This window comes from Colletotrichum scovillei, assembly GCF_011075155.1.
Source record: "Colletotrichum scovillei strain TJNH1 chromosome Unknown Contig00008, whole genome shotgun sequence".
Taxonomy (NCBI): domain Eukaryota; kingdom Fungi; phylum Ascomycota; class Sordariomycetes; order Glomerellales; family Glomerellaceae; genus Colletotrichum; species Colletotrichum scovillei.
Genome location: NW_023336266.1, coordinates 1,237,555 through 1,253,369, shown reverse-complemented (window position 1 = coordinate 1,253,369; position 15,815 = coordinate 1,237,555). Strand labels below are relative to the sequence as shown.

The 15,815-nt window shown below is 49.8% G+C and overlaps 5 protein-coding genes across 5 annotated transcripts; 2 read left to right on the top strand and 3 right to left on the bottom strand.

Annotated features, from left to right (window-relative positions):
• Nucleotides 1-2,801: 2,801 nt before the first annotated feature.
• HER10_EVM0001138 (fumarylacetoacetate hydrolase) lies at nt 2,802-3,878 on the top strand (the record flags this gene model as incomplete). Its single annotated transcript, XM_035470894.1, has 3 exons — nt 2,802-2,813; nt 2,872-2,953; nt 3,007-3,878. The coding sequence occupies 3 exons, from the start codon at nt 2,802-2,804 to the stop codon at nt 3,876-3,878; spliced, it is 966 nt and encodes a 321-aa protein (XP_035330402.1).
• A 1,167-nt stretch (nt 3,879-5,045) lies between these two features.
• On the top strand, nt 5,046-5,544 carry HER10_EVM0002573 (uncharacterized protein; the record flags this gene model as incomplete). The annotated part of the gene is made up of 2 exons (XM_035472279.1): nt 5,046-5,210; nt 5,332-5,544. The coding sequence occupies 2 exons, from the start codon at nt 5,046-5,048 to the stop codon at nt 5,542-5,544; spliced, it is 378 nt and encodes a 125-aa protein (XP_035330491.1).
• Nucleotides 5,545-5,909: 365 nt separating this feature from the next.
• HER10_EVM0003580 (fungal specific transcription factor domain-containing protein) lies at nt 5,910-10,267 on the bottom strand (the record flags this gene model as incomplete). Its single annotated transcript, XM_035473252.1, has 3 exons — nt 5,910-7,772; nt 8,304-8,333; nt 10,250-10,267. The coding sequence occupies 3 exons, from the start codon at nt 10,265-10,267 to the stop codon at nt 5,910-5,912; spliced, it is 1,911 nt and encodes a 636-aa protein (XP_035330555.1).
• A 380-nt stretch (nt 10,268-10,647) lies between these two features.
• Nucleotides 10,648-12,680, bottom strand: HER10_EVM0004833 (major facilitator superfamily transporter; the record flags this gene model as incomplete). Its single annotated transcript, XM_035474464.1, has 6 exons — nt 12,327-12,680; nt 12,183-12,271; nt 11,957-12,101; nt 11,825-11,888; nt 10,887-11,751; nt 10,648-10,825 (listed from the first exon to the last, which is right to left on the bottom strand). The coding sequence occupies exons 1-6, from the start codon at nt 12,444-12,446 to the stop codon at nt 10,648-10,650; spliced, it is 1,461 nt and encodes a 486-aa protein (XP_035330623.1). The 5' UTR covers nt 12,447-12,680.
• Nucleotides 12,681-13,048: 368 nt separating this feature from the next.
• Nucleotides 13,049-14,874, bottom strand: HER10_EVM0004334 (uncharacterized protein; the record flags this gene model as incomplete). Its single annotated transcript, XM_035473983.1, has 4 exons — nt 13,049-13,488; nt 13,548-14,413; nt 14,467-14,622; nt 14,678-14,874. The coding sequence occupies 4 exons, from the start codon at nt 14,872-14,874 to the stop codon at nt 13,049-13,051; spliced, it is 1,659 nt and encodes a 552-aa protein (XP_035330600.1).
• Nucleotides 14,875-15,815: the final 941 nt, after the last annotated feature.

The following is a 15,815-nucleotide window of genomic DNA, read 5'->3' as shown; positions in this document are numbered from 1 at the left end:
ATCATTCATACTTCATCGTGTATAGAAGAGACTTGGATAGCTAGTTTGGTTCGTACTCTTCTTATTTCATATTCCCATACAAATTACAAGGAACCTAGGGTTTTTCTTCTCTTTTCTTTTCTTCTTTTTTCTTTTGAGAAGGGTTTGCAAAGTCTTCTTAAAGCTATCCATTTTGTTCATAGAATCACGTTCCGAACATCTTTGCATTTCTGCAGTACCACTATCTTACTGCCAAAAGCGAGCATTGGGGCTGATATAATTACGCTTTCCCGCAATGAGCGCTTTCCGCCGCAATACCGGACGCAATCAACGATTTTATGATCAGGATTGCCAAATTCTGACGGCCGCAAATGACTGGTCGCAATGAGCATGTCGCGACTGTGAATATGACAAATGATATGAGCGCCCAAGTCAGCAGCTGGTAGTGGTGCACAGTCAATACAGTCGGGCTTTTGTCGTTTCAATAGGGCTACAGGCACATCCGTTAGGTTTACTTGACGTCACTTACTTGAATCTAAGGCAAAGTCTCGCTAAGTAAGCCTGCACATCATGCAAGTCGTAGAGTTGCACTTCTACAGAGACACTTCGAATCAAACTCCTGGCGAATGGGACAGTCGGGGAGTGGAAGGCCCTTGTTCGTCAGTTACCATCCTTTCCACCCACGAGACACGTTATCCATGCAAGCCGACCGTCGCCCAGGAGGGGCAAGTCGCGCCTTATTGGGCGGACTGCGCATTGTCAACTCTCTTGGCTCCACGGCCTCGTTGAAGCTATGTGAGTCCCCATTGTACAACTCAGTAGTAGCATCCCGATCTCGAACTTGATAGCCCTTCGGAGTTTTGCGAACGTCTTTATAAATCATTGGGGTTTCGAGACTTCTTCTGCATAGGTGGTATTTGTTCTGAAGTTGGTGAGGCTGAGCCCGTGATATTGCCGGCTGCTGGTAGAAGCTCTTTTCCCGGGGAGTGGCAAGTACTTCAGGCCACCAAGATTTCTGCCGCACCTCAACCTCTTCCGCCTTGTGCGCCGCTGTCTCCAAAGCAGCTTCAAATTTCTTCTTGCCTTTCTTCAGCTTTTCTTTCAGCTTTTGTTTGATACTTGCGATCTCCGGAACATCATCGTCAGACGTGCGTCTTTTCCACACTGAAAACTTGCGGAGACGAAAGCTCTTGGCCCTGACTATGGGTTGTCTCGACTTGTCGTATTGCGCGCGCAGAAGAGGGTCACTGGGAACTTTGTAAGCCGTTGTGATATGCGTTTGATAGACTGAAAAGTGTCCATGTCGGGTTAACATTCTGTTTGAATCTTGGTCTCTGGACGAACTGGCCAGGTTCGCACTCCGAGGTCTTCCCGCTCTGTCATATGCTTCATGCTGACTACACTGACGAGCTATTTCCACCAGGCCATGAAATGCGTATTCAATGTGTTCTTGTGTCGCGTCATTCCCGACGCCGAGAATAACGTAATGGTCGGTGGGCATTGGTGAATCCATCGTTTTGATACAAGTAAAACCTTGAACTACAAGCACTTACAAGCAACCAATGGGAATGTTCATGATACATTAATACCACCAACGACCACGGAAATCATTGGGAGAGTCCTGACAGAAGGTTATGAGGTGAACAGAATCGAGCTAGGCTCGGCATACAATGAAAGTTGACCAGAATGTCGTCCTAAACCATAAGTACAATGATGAAGACGTCTATCAATAACATTTTGGCGTTGAACTCTGGTGAAAGAGAGTACGCCCACCTCATAACGCCCACCTCGCCGAACAATCGAGGCTCGGAGGAGTAGCTAACTGAAGTTCGGCAAAGGTTTCATTGTCCTTTGTGCCCCCTCTAGACGTTCAAGTCCTTGTCACCCTACAAAAGAACAAAAGGAAACAATGCATAGATCAGGACAGGAGGTAACACTCGCAAAAGGACAGTTTTCGTAGCACAACCTGGTTTCGATCCAGGGACCTCTGGGTTATGAGCCCAGCGCTCTACCCCTGAGCTATTGTGCTTGTTCTAGTTGTTAAAAGATGTAGCTCATTTTGAATTTAACAATGTTGTGGGAAGGGTGGATGAAAGTGTGACCCACTCGAGGGCCGCAAATTTTGCTGGCCCATCAGCTAGTGTGGCGGACAACTTTGGCCTCAGCGGCCTCAGAGGAACAGTCATGCCACAACTTCAACTACCTTAATCAGGCAAAGCTTTCTGACTCTTGTGGAGGACCTGTATGGATAGACGGATCTCTCGAAAGCCAAAAGCTAGTGAAAATGGAGATAAGAAGACCGACCCAAGCGTTCGGGCCTCCGAGAAGTCTGGCCCACCGGAGATGGGTCCGGCAAAGTGGCCGAATCGGCATCGCGTGGGCGCGCGTCTGGACAAAAGGAACAGAACCACGTTTCTCCCCAGGTTGTTTATAGAATTTTACATAATTATCGACCAGTCTTTATCTATCTACCGGACCATCTCTTGTCGACTTAAGGTGGGCTTTGCGGGGTGAGGATCCCCGACGTTATCTTGGTGCGGATACTGGGCTTGGTTTTGGAGAAAAGGCCGATCACATTTCCCGAAGCCATCGGGAAAACGCCACGACTACGGAGGATGACCGACGTCACCCGATGCAGTCAGCATCCGGTCAATAGTCGGAGGACTGTCTTCTGGATGCGGGTGTTTATATCCGCCTCATAGGCAATGCCATACCGACTCTTATCGCAAACAAGCTCATCCGAATTCACCTGGGGCTGTAACGCAACACGATCAACTAATTTAAATCTCTTCGTAACTGAGCCTCAGAATTAGTCAGTCAAGATGATAACTCCTGTAAGTGGGCTTCAAAGCAACATTGTCATCGTAGGTATCTGTAACTAACAATCTTCAGAGATGGAAACGGCTTGTGCGATTCATCGCGGAAGATGATTGGAGGGAATACATCGGCGAACCAGTCGACGAGACTGTCGACGGTATGAACTCTTCTTCCTGGTCAAGTTAAATCATATTCTAACACTCTCAAAAGTTGGAGCTGCGCTGGCCGCATCCCTCCCTGTACTGGTGCGGGTTTTCACTGGAATCTCAGCCCTGGACGCCTCAGCAGAGCCAACATCAAGGATCCTCAACGTCCAGAAACTTCTTCCGCCCCTGACACGCAAAGAAATCGGCACGATCCGCTGCATTGGTCTCAACTACCGCAAGCATGCCAAAGAGATGAACCTCGAACTTCCAGAACATCCAACTCTCTTCTTCAAACCCGCAAGCTGCCTCAACGCGTCAAACGCACCACTCCTCATCCCTCATCAGGCAACAGATATTCAAGCGGACTACGAAGCTGAGCTAGCGGTCATCATCGGCCGTGACGCGAGGAATGTCAGCGTGGAGGATGCCATGGACTACGTGCTCGGTTACACGTGCTCCAACGACGTCACGGCGCGAAAGCATCAGTTCGCTGGTGCTCAATGGGGTTTCGGAAAGGGATTCGACGGCTTTGCTCCGATGGGCCCGTGTATCGTCAGCGCGAGCAGCCTCCCAGACCCTTCAGTCATTGAGCTGAAGACGATCCTCAACGGCGAGGTGATGCAAGAGGGTAGAGGGGACGACATGATATTTTCCATTGCCGAGATCGTGGCGTATTTGTCTCAAGGCACGACGCTGGAGGCCGGGACTGTGATCATGACGGGGACTCCTCACGGGATCGGTGTGAGTAGAACTCCGCCTGTTTTCTTGGCTCCTGGGGATGACCTTCGCATCGTGATGAGCCACGGCCTAGGCAGTTTGGTTAATAAGGTGGAATACGAGGAGAACCCCCAGAAGAAAATGAATGGGGCAAATGGAATTAAAGCGGTGAACGGTGTGAATGGAGTGAAAGAAGTCAAGGTCAATGGACTCCATTAAGCTGAGGAAGCACTCATAGACCACTGCAGAATGAACACACATATTTATCCGTTAGACCTGCCAACTTGGACTCTTTCTTACATCGATATTTCCATCTTACTGGGATCGCTAGTCAACTTGAGGGGCATTGTGACGTATCTTGCTCAGTCCCGAACTCCGAGAGCCATGCCGCTTAGGTAAGTAGGTATACAGAGATTGTTGTAAAACCCTCCGTCCTGCACGACTTAGAGTTTCCAAGTCCCCGGAATTACCACTTAGGTAGTTCTCCACTGACAATGCGGATATGCATAGCCGTAATGCACATGCCTTGCGGGACAACTCCGACATCCGGGGCTCCTAAGCCCTACAAGGCCAAGAGTCGGCTCAGACGGGCCTCTATGCTGTCCGACGAGATGAGGTTCACTACAGATACCGCAAATTGGTCTTTACGGAAATTGAAGTTCCGTACGCTTAAAGGCGATGAATTGTGCAACGAGTTGTGATGATGTTGCCATCTTAATCTGACTGCATTGGATGCTCAACGAATAGGAAATAGTTGTGTGTCGATCATTTCTCCGATAGAGAAGCTTTCGGCTCGTTAGCTTCAACTTTGGCAGAAATGGAATACGAGTATCTGAGGTTGGCGAGTCGCGCCCTTGAAAATCGGCCCAAGACTCAATTTAATTATGCTACGTAACCGCGAAATCTTGCCCTGGCTATCCTGGTAGGAAATTGTATCCGTATGGAAAGCTTAAAGGAGCTTTGCTAGCTACGAGTAAGGTATGGACAAAGACAGGTCGGTTTATTGTGCAAGTAATACTTACTGCACTGACTCGTAACTAACCGAAACCGACACCGATACTCGGACAGAGCGCGTTGTGGACTGCAAAACAAAGTCAAAGTAATTAAATACAGCATCAGCTTTTGAATGAGATTAATTGTCGTTAGCCTCCGGGGCAAGAAGAATTATGCCCGCCGCAACGACCGGGGAAGGCAATGCCGGACGCCGGATGGCAATAATGCCGTATTCTAAAAGATCAGAAGTACAAATACCGAGCTAGAATCAGTAATCATGGCAGATGAAATTCCTCATCAACAGTCAATCAACCAGCCAAACACTCAATCTTTCAACCAACAAATCAATCAACCATCCAGTTCTCTCAGCAACTAAACAGCCTAGTCGCCATCATGCAGTTCTCTACCATCACCCAGCTGATCCTCCTCGCCACCGCTCCCCTGGCTATGGCCAGCGTTGCCGCTGAGCGCACTAGCAGCAACAGCGTATTTGACGTCCGTATGGAGTGCATTAAGAGCAACTGCGGTGGTGTTGGAGCCGCTTGCGCCGGTGCCTGGGTAAGTCACACTGCTAATCGCCAACCGAAATGTTCACTGTTCATGAAAGCCACTTCGAGGCCAGGAGTGGTCTTGTAGATGAATCGGTCCGTTTGAGACAAGTTACTAACTGTATCGACAGTGCTGCGTCCGCTACAACAAGGATGGCTGCAAGTGCATTGCGCCGGGCGACATTTCCGAGGTAAGTCTACATAAACGTTTTTCCAATGGAAACCTTCACATACTAATTAACTACCCCAGAACGGAGACAAGTGCCCCGCTGCGTAAGGAAATTGGGAAAAGTTACTGTATTCATGACAGCAGCAAAAGCGAGTGTAGATACCGAAGTATTTAGAAAGTAAAACCAATCATATTTATGAAACTTCAATATTCTCCTGCTATCGTTCATATTTCGGGCGAACGTTCTAGCAACCCGACTTGAGCGGTCGTAGAAGATTAGGTGTCTCAACTGGATTTCGTAAAAGTCTGCTCGCGCCCTTCCGAATTAAGACCGGAAAGCTAGGCTTCATCTGTTATTTCATTTTACTTAGTCTCAACAGCGGATACTTTATACTCACTGGTAAAAACATTTGAGATGATGCTATGTTTTATCCAGTACTGGAAATGCCTGTCTATAGTTTTTGCACTGGCTTAAATGTAGACCTAAATCCGCGACTTCCTCATATTTTTCAAATTGCCACTCTATAACTCATGCTAAGATCACATGCTTGCATGATCATGCATAAGAGTGTTGATAACATGCTCCCATTGCGATAGGTCTCCGCTCTCGGGAAGAAAGAATCCAGGATCATCCCACGTCATCTGCGCGCTTGTCGTGCTGTAAGGAAGTCCCAGACCAGCCATCAGAGGATCAAAGTCGGGACTTTCAACTGGCAACTGAGGTTGTGTCTCCATTACTGGCGGTTGGCCAACGGGCTGAGAGAAGCGCCTGCTAGGTGAAGCTGAAGCCAGAGCTAGCGGTACTAGGGTGTTGGCTGGTGGCGGGTGAGATTGCCTTGCCTTTTTGACACAGAGCTCAACTATTTTGACTTCAGCGAGGGCAAACTCATTGAGCCAGACGTCATTTCTCTGCATCTCGCAGTATGCAGATAAGTCCTCGAGGATGGCCTGAGAACGTCGAGAGTGAGGGTCGCGGACAGCTATGATGCCCAGGACAAGAGCACTATTGAAGAGGTTATGTGGTCCCAGACTCCACTTCAAGCGGTCGTTCAGAGGTTGATTGAACATTCTGAGACCCATGTCAAGGTCTGCGCAGGCGGAAGCTATACATACGTCGTGACTATGTCTGTACCGATTTGTGATGGATTGGCGGAGAAGGAACGGTCGATGTAGTGTGACTCTTGCGAAATGGTACATGCTGTGCAGATGTAATCTCTGCCAGGGGAGGAAAGGGAGACGGTCGTCTTTGGAGATGTCCGGGTCCTCCAACTCGAAATACGGTGGTAGCCTGCCTCTCCAGGTATCGATCTCTTTGTCAAGCGTGAGAACCGTCTCATATGAAACTGTGAATAGACCGAAACATCGCTCTTGAATCTTGCCTACGACCACGGCGAGTTCGTGAGCGAGCCGGCTGAAGACGCTCGCGGTTGGCTCAGAAAGGGGTGCTTCTGGGACTGAGGCAGCCTCCTCGTCATCTAGGTCGTCTAGCCAGACATTGGAAGCCTGTTGAACAAGACACTGTTGATCAACAATAGCAAACGGCCGGCCGAGAGCTAGTGCTATGGTTTTATCGAGCATGTAGAGATTACTCCATAGTCGTCGCCTGGTCTCTGTTTCTTTCCTGGGAAGCCTCCACCGTTCACCGTCGATATGCATGCCCTGCGCTTGAGCCATCCGCATAGCAAAACTCGTTGTGAGCCACGATTCCGGTACACGACGGGTGTAAATGAGATACCGAGTGACCAGAACACCAGCTCGCACGAGATCCGTTGACTCGCCATAGAAAGTTGGGGCAATCACAATGGCTCTCCGAGCAGCCCAGTAGAACCGCTGTGATGTGTCATAGACCTCACGCTGAACCTCCCTGTTCCGCGGCCTTGGGCAGTCCAACAACACCCCATAGGCCAAGACAATGAACAGCAAGGCCAGCCAGCGAAGATCAATCGTGGCAAAGTCATCAAAGCCGAACTTGCGAGACCAAAAGTTTTCGTACTTGGCTTTGAAGGAGGTTGGCTGGACCGCGTCAATTGCCCAGTTGAGCTCCTTGAGAAAGCATTCCGTCAGCCTGTCGACTGTGGACTTCTTGCGCGGTAGCAGCCCGAGGAGATCCCAAATCTGAGAGAAGGGGCCATTCTCTTCTCTAAATGAATGAGTTGATCCCGCCTGGGGCTTTGAGCTGAGACCACTTGATAGCTCTGGAGCCGGCGCTTGAATGATTTTTGCGGCGGCTTGAGGGCCGAAATACGAAGAGCCGAAGAAGGATGGCGCATCGCGGCTTTTGAAGAGATTGCCGACGAGGTTTTCTGAGGACTGATCTTGGCCGCTACTCTCGCCTTGCCGCCCTCCGCCACGACTCGAAGATCTTGATGGAAAGGTCCTGGAACCCGAGGAGCTATCAGGTTGCTCAGCATCTCGTGCAGGGATCGCGTTCGTGGAAGGAGGTGAGACTGGGGTCGCCAAGTTGGCGCTTGGCGAAGTCATGAGAGGATCGCGGTGGCCTTGAGACACTCTCGGGCCATCGTCTTCGACTAAGTGACTATAGGAGCACGACGAACCGACTCCTCGCCTTTCACAATTGAAACATGGTCGCGAACCATTGCACTGACGAGGTGAAGTTAGTGAGATGATAGAATTTGGTTTAGAGTCTGAGGAAGCCCTGCAAGCCGTCGTCAAACTGAGTTCAGCATTGGCGCCGTCAATTATGTTTGCAGCAAGACAACTCAAAATGAAGTCTCAGCGTAATGGTGCTTCATGTAGGCTGTCGGGAAATGAAGAGATGGCTTCGATGAGACCATCGTATCGTGCCAAAATGAAAATGAGTTTGCAAGCTCACTCACTCTCTGCTTTCGCCGATGACACGACTCGCACGCAACCGCATGCCTACCTCGCTTCCTTTTGCGAATAATCGGACTTTTCGGATTAGTCGTCCTGGGCGTTGGGGTATCCATTGAGAAGATGCTCGGACTGTCTGCCGAAGTATTGTCGCGTGCTTGCGAGATCGGGAAATAGGCCCCTTTTGTACGGACCAGAGGGCGATGTCGGGGTATTCAAGTCGCCAAAGAGACTTGGCTATCAGTCTCTCCACACTTTGCCGAAAGGAAAGGCTCGGCGCTTCTAGGCTATTTGCGGACTAAGAGATAAGAATCCTACATTCCCCGGCTTTGCCCCCGCTAGACCACAAGGATGGTCTTTGGATGCGACGATAAGCTTGCCAATTTCCCGATGCCTAGCCATGTGCGTCGGTCAAAAGCCGACTTTGCTTGATAGGCGAATGCAGTGACCTCACCGTGCCTTTGTGATGCATCTTTTGCATAAGGTAGATATATGCCCTTTGATGGATACCATGTCTAGTCATATGGACATGTCGTCAGCTCTATACAGAGTCGCAACATATTTTCATCAATTCGCTTGATCAACTTAGACCTTCAACAACGCTTCAACAACCGCCGGCCATAGAACAATGTCTTCGGAAAAGATGCCAATGGACGCCAAAGATGGTGATATCGAGCCCCATTCGGCAGCCGCGAGCTCCGACCTTACGATCGACCCGGCTGCGGAAAAGCGCCTTCTAAGAAAATTGGACGCATGGCTCTCGCCAATGATGATCATTGCTTTCTTAGTCGCTTACCTTGATCGCAGCAACATCGGTACGCAACCCTCGACTCACAGGTCTACTCTAATCAAACAAATCTAATTGGGTCTGGATCTAGGCAACGCGGCAATTGCAGGCATGACAGAGGACTTGAGCCTCACGGGCAACAAGCTGAATGTCGCTGTCACTGTGTTCTATGGTAGGATGACACACCCTGTCCTCCGCGCGAATAACACTGGCTAACACGGACTTCAGTGACTTACATCACCTTCGAGATCCCGGCATCCCTGATTCTCAAGAGAGCCCGGCCGAGTCGACTTATCCCATTCTTCATCCTATCCTGGAGTGCAACAGTCATCGGTTCGGCCTTTGTCACGAATTATGCCGGTCTTCTCGCAACTCGTCTCCTCATTGGCGTCTTTGAGAGTGGTCTTTTTCCGTGCCTGACGCTCTACCTCAGCACATACTACAAGCGCGAGGAACAAGCTCGCAGAATCTCATACCTTTTTGTCGCGGCTGCGTTGTCTGGTGCCTTTGGCGGTCTTCTGGCCTACGGGCTTACGAGCTTGCACGGTGCGAGCGGCTTGGCCGGATGGAGATGGCTTTTCCTCATTGAAGGTGTCATCTCTGTGGCGGTTGGCTTGGCTTTCATTCTTCTGCTTCCTGACAGCTTCGAGTCAGCAAGGTGGCTTACTGAAGAAGACAAGGCGTTGATGCGCATCCGTGCTGAGCAGTCCAGAGTCTACCAGGGTGAGTCGGAGACGTTCGACAAACAAGAAGTCAAACTCGCATTCAAAGATCCCAAGGTTTGGCTGTCAGCTGGCTGCCAATTCTGCGCAAACACCTGCTCTTTCGGCTTCGGAACTTTCTTGCCAGTCATCATCCGCGGGTTTGGATACAGCAGCATCAAGACCCAGCTCCTGACTGTGCCGGTCTACATCTGGGCGTCGGCAGTCTACCTCACCATTGCTTACATCTCGGACAAGATCAACAAGCGTGCTATGTTCATGGTTCCTATGGCTTTGATCACCGCCACAGGCTACGCTCTGATGCTTGGTGTAAACATGAAGTCAACTTCGGTCCTCTACTTTGCGACTTTCGTCACGGCAACGGGTATCTACTGTGTTGTCGGCCTCAACGTCACGTGGATTTCGAATAGCAACGCTGGATACTTCAAGCGTGCCACAGCGATTGGCCTACAACAAACCATCGGAAACAGCGCTGGTATCATGGCTGGACAGATCTACCGCATCACTACTTCGGACGGAAGATACACGATTGGTCATGCGGTCTCTATTTGCACCATTACGATTGCGTCGGTTGGCTACTTTACCATGTGGACTCTGCTGAACAGAATCAACAAGAAGAGGGAGAATATGAGTATCGATGAGAGGTCACGAGAGATTGACCAAGGAAAGAAGGGCGACAGGCATCCCGACTTCCGATACACGCTTTGAGTCATTGGGAACTTTCTCCAGTAGCCAAAAGTCTCATCATGATACTTCCTTATCCCCTTACATAGCTAAATACATGTCTGCATATTTGTAAGCACCTTAGAGTACGTTCTTCTGCTGCGGAAAAAGAGCTTGCGTCTCATTCTGCTGCCCTAAATGTGATGCAGCAGCTTGTCCAGCAATATGTAAAGCTAAATTCTGTCAAATTTGACATTATCTCAATGCAAAAACATTAAATGGAGTATTTAATGAACAGCACCCAGGCGATGATTATCAGCGAGCAGACCAGACTAATGCCTACTGCCGTGTATACCTTAGATGGCTTACGTCCAACGCAGTCCTCAAGCTTGCCCTCTTTCTCAAGTCCCATCCGCTTCTTGTTATTGATGCTAAGAATCCCCGAAAGATACCTAGGCATGGATATTAGTAAACCAGACGAGTGCATATCATGTTTCAGCAACCTCAACTTACTTTCGGTCCAAGATCCCATAGAACAGGCCGAGACAGAACTCCAGACCCTTGACAGCCACAAAGAAGGCAATGACACGCTCATATGTGCCCCCAGGGGTTATGTCTTGCAGTCTTCCGGCAATCATGTCCACGATGACGCTTCCAGCATTGTTGAAGACCTTCCAGATTCCGAAGACGAGTCCAAGTTCAAGCTGGTCAGGGACGATGAGGGGAATCGACGCCAAGAAGGGAAGAGCGTTCATTGTCGAAGCCACAGATGCGATGACCATGGAGCCAAGAGCGTTCGTCTGGGTGTATCCAATGAGGCAATAAACCAGAATCCAAATGGCAGACGTGACACTGACAAACACCATTCTGTGACCGAAGAAGTCAAAGTATGAGCCGATCAATGGTGCGCAGATGACAGGGATGACCTGTTGCACTGCGGATGTGTATCCGGCAAGCTGAGCGGTGGAACCTCGAGTCTCAGTAATGATGTCGGCATTGAGACCGTTGAACCCGCCTACCACACCAGCTTGGAGAATTTGGGTGCAGGCAACGAGCCAGAAGAAGCGAGGGACGCGGAGGAGGGAGCTCCAGTCAGGAAGAGCTCGCAATGTGCGGGTACTCTTGCTGGTGTTGGTAGTCGCAACTTCGGTGTTACCAGCCTGCAGACGTTCACGGCGAGTGATCTCCCTGGCTCTCTGCTGGCCTGTGGGCATACGAGTCCAGGCTGGACGTATCCAGACCCACCAGACGTAGAAGATGTTTTGCAGAAGGTTGGCGAAACAAACGATGGCGGGGATCCAGAGCGCCCAGCCCCAGAATGAAGTAGCGTCTCGCATCGGGACCGCGGTGGCTTTCGCAATGAGGACGATGAGTTTTCCTGAATTCAGACCAAACATCAGTATATGTGTCTCTGAAGCATCATGTCGGCACATGTAATAGCAGACACGTACCGATCGACAGATCTAAGCCGTACACCAAACCGAGTCCCTTGTGCTGGAACCAATGGGCCAAGATCTTCAACCGTCGTTAGCCAGGTTCTTGATTGAAGTTTGACAACGTCATAGTACTCAAGCAAAACTGACCTTAGATGTGCATGTCTCGATAACAGTGCTGCCGAAACCCATGATTACTCGGCCAGCGACTACTAGAGCAAATGAATCCTGGTTGGAGCCAGCCGCCGATATCACCGCGCCGATGAAAATTGCTACTGAGCACGCCAAAGAACCCCTATTGATACCATGTTAGCAAAAAGAGGTCTTTTGCTGTTTGTTTTCTTCTAACAGAATGAAAACTTTGACAAGAGTTTACCATTCGACGCCATAGTGGTCGAGCCCGTAACCCCCAAGAATCGGAAGAACGGTGTTCACGAGCGATGTGGCCGAGGAAATAGCTCCGTACTAGAAAGAGTCAGTATGTGTCTTTCTATGCAAGACCTTGACTTCCAAATCTTACCTGAGAGTTGTTGATATCCAAATTCTTGATCAAAGTGCTCTTGAGAGGGCCAAGGGTGTTCTCGGAGAGCCCCAGGAGAGGGCAACACCACAGACGAGAGCGGTAGCCTTCCACGTCCATGGGAAGTCTCTGATTGATTCAGCATCATCGGAAGGATAAGTTGTAGCGTCTGCGATGCCCTTCTCGTCGGTCTCGGACCGCGTTGGGGAGGCGTTGTCATCGCCATTCGCAACGGGCAGAGGCCGCTCGACTGGATCCTTAGAGATCATTGCGAATTGCAGCAACAAATGGCTTCAAATGGCTTAGGAGAGAACGGGGAAAAGACAAGAGAATTGAGCAGGCAAAAGCCAAAAGTTTACCGCCGAGGAGGCGCAAAAGGATCAGGTTTTATCAATCTTTGTTCGTACATCAGATAAACCGCCAAGACCGTGGCTCGGCGTCAGTTTGGCCCCACACACCTTGAAATCCTAGCAAAGTGCACTAATGCAAGCGCCCCAACGCGACCCATTTATGATGGGCATACAAGTGGGCGCATCTTGGGTGGCATTGCGCCGGCTGACAGCAGGGGCTTTGGGTTTCCTGGGACGAATGCCTCATTTACCCCTCGTGAGATTTGCCCTGTCACTCTTTTGGCAAGTAGTAGCGTCTTATATCGAAGTGAAAGAAGCTTGCCATTTATCGCTCATGATGTGAAATCTAGCTTGAAATCTCTAGTTCCCGTTCTAAAAGTCTTCTGAGTGTACGTCTATTCGAAGGCCTCGCCTCTTCCGCCAAGTTTCGGCCGAATCCCTCACAGCTTCCATCAACGATTCTGGGCCGCAAGTGGCTATCAAAACTCTTTGGCGACTCTCAACAAACTGTACGGCATCACTGATAACCGATTTTATATCCATTCTTCTAGAATGGAGGTTATAAGCCTGCTCGTCTTCATGGCCGTTTGTTCGGGCAAGCAGACTACTTGTATCGTCGGAGCTCGATACGGCTCCATAACCAGGGGTTCTATTTCCAGACAGTAACTGACTTTCGACATCGTGAGCAATATCGTATGGCGGGGCTATTGAGCTTGATGTCGCCTCTTCGTTTGTGACAAAGAGTGATACTCTGACAGCCGGTCCCATCTTCATGAGGTTGCTGAGATGCTCGGAGAACCACTTGAGATGATCTATCGCCACGTTAGAGAAACGCACCAAAAAAGAAGTACTAGTATGCAATACAACTCACCTGTGCGTCTGACAGTCCACACAAACTCGACAGACTGAAGCTTAGGTCTTTCAGACTGTCCAAGGATCCGATTCATGAGGCCAAACGTGAAGGCCGCTCCACTCCCACCAGCGATAAAGATTAATTTGTCGTAGCTATCCATGTTGGGACATACCCCGTACGGCCCATCGACCGATGCCCACGCCGTAGAACGAGGATGGGATGTGACAGCTTTGGTAAATCCCTGGTGGGATTTCATCACAAGCTCCAAGCCAGAAGGGCCATTGTTGACGATTGTGAAAGGATGATTCTCATAGATATGAACCCGTGGGATCCAGAGGAAGATGTGAGTCCCTGGTGAGGCAGTTTGGAGACCTGGCTTTTTGAGAAGCAGGCGTGTTCCTCCATCCGGGAGCGGATAGAAGGCGACAGAGTTGTTGATGAGATTGTAAAGCATCCTGGAGGCTCTGATGGTACGATCTAGTAGCCAAAGTCCGAATGCAAAACTCATCAAAGCTGGTATTCTCTTTGCCCAGTTTGGTCGATGCAGCCCCGTCAAGATGACGGCGGCCGCGAAGCCAGCAATGTGACTAATGTAGAAGAGTTCGTAGTTCCTGTGTCTCAGGATGCCGAGGAACAGCACGATCATTCCGATCGCGGCGCCGATACCAGCCAAGTCTTCGGGTTTCAGCAAGCTAGCCAGCTTGCCATAGCGATGGAAGTGTATCGTGTAGAAGATGGCGTGCAGAGCTAGCAACAGAACGGCAGTATATCCCACGATGCGATGTAGGATGTTGAGCTGTGCATGTGATACTCCCACCATTGGAGTCAAGGGTGTATTTTTCATTCCGAAAAAGATGCACAGCGTCATGTTTGCGGCACACATCCTGCAACAATTTAGTCGATGCGAAAAGACTTGAAAAATGTGAGAAAGAGTTACCATCCAAATCTAGACGCCCAATGATTCAGTAGGTGCCTCATGACAATGTTGGTCGAGCATAAAGTGACGTTGACGACGATGTAGATCCCAACCATCGCGATGAACCCGAAAGAGGGCCTTCCAAACCATCCCCAATCCACACGTCTCTCCAACTTTCTAAGAGCCTCATTAGCATCCAAGTGTTGGGCCGACAAGGCATGTTCCCACATACCGGAAGAAGTCAACGCATGCCCGGCGCCCGGGACCCTTTAGCCCCTGAGCTGGTTTAGAACATGGGTTCTTGTTGGAAGCCTCGCGCAGCCAATAGGCTACGAAGGTCAAAAACACGAGACCAAAAAGAAACGCGACGTAGAAATGCAAAGTATCCTCGTTAGCTTTCTGCTTCGGGCTCTTGAATGCTTGCACCATCTTGTTGGTGAGGATGGTTGAGGAAATGGATGTGGTGAGACCGAGATAGAACGAACGCGCAGGCACATCGAGTCACGAAACGGGAGATGTGCGCTGATTGATAAGATGAACATGGGGAAGATTGATAAGATTGATAAGATCATCCACCAAAGAGATTTTCGGAGGGCCCACACGCAGTATGCCACGCGGTCGCTTGAGAGACAAATGTTTTGACACGTGAGCTGGCCAGCTGGCCATTCTATGTAAGACAGCTTGGGAAGTCCCAGTCTGAACACTGACAGCTGACAAAATCCCATCTCTAAGCTGAGTTACCCCAAAGCTGCAGGGTAGTTAACATTGAGCGTTCTCTCACGGTGAGAAAAGCCTCGATGGTGGAAACCCAGACGACAGGGGTGCAAAATGCTGCAGATTTCTCACGGTGAGCGAACACCTCTATGGCAGGTGAAGTGGAGAACAACGCAACGAAGGGAAGTCAGATCGACTACCGGCATCGGACTCGGTGAGCTTGTGGCGTTAGCCTGCTCAACTTGTTGGAGAAAGTGTGCTAATTAATGAGACAATGATCATCTGTTTAGGTCCGAGGGTGAGATCACAGCTCAGGATTCAGGACTGTGGATATTGAAGAACATTCTTGGCTGATTCGAACTACACGGCCGGGTATTGATGATGATACTTAACTGTATTGTAGGACCGTTGTCACTCTCAAGAAACCAAGATGCTTCCAAGCAACCCTAGCGAGACGGTCTTATTCACGATTCTGGTCCGCGACACTGCGAAACCTTTTCCTCGTGTCTCGAATGAGAAATCCAAGCGAGGTACTTTGAGTACTTAGTGTTTGATAATTTGAAACAGAAACTGACTAGCTGAGTCTTGGAACGAGGCATAGATCATGATTGAGGCGCACCTAATATCACAAATGTTCAACAACTTCGAACAAAATG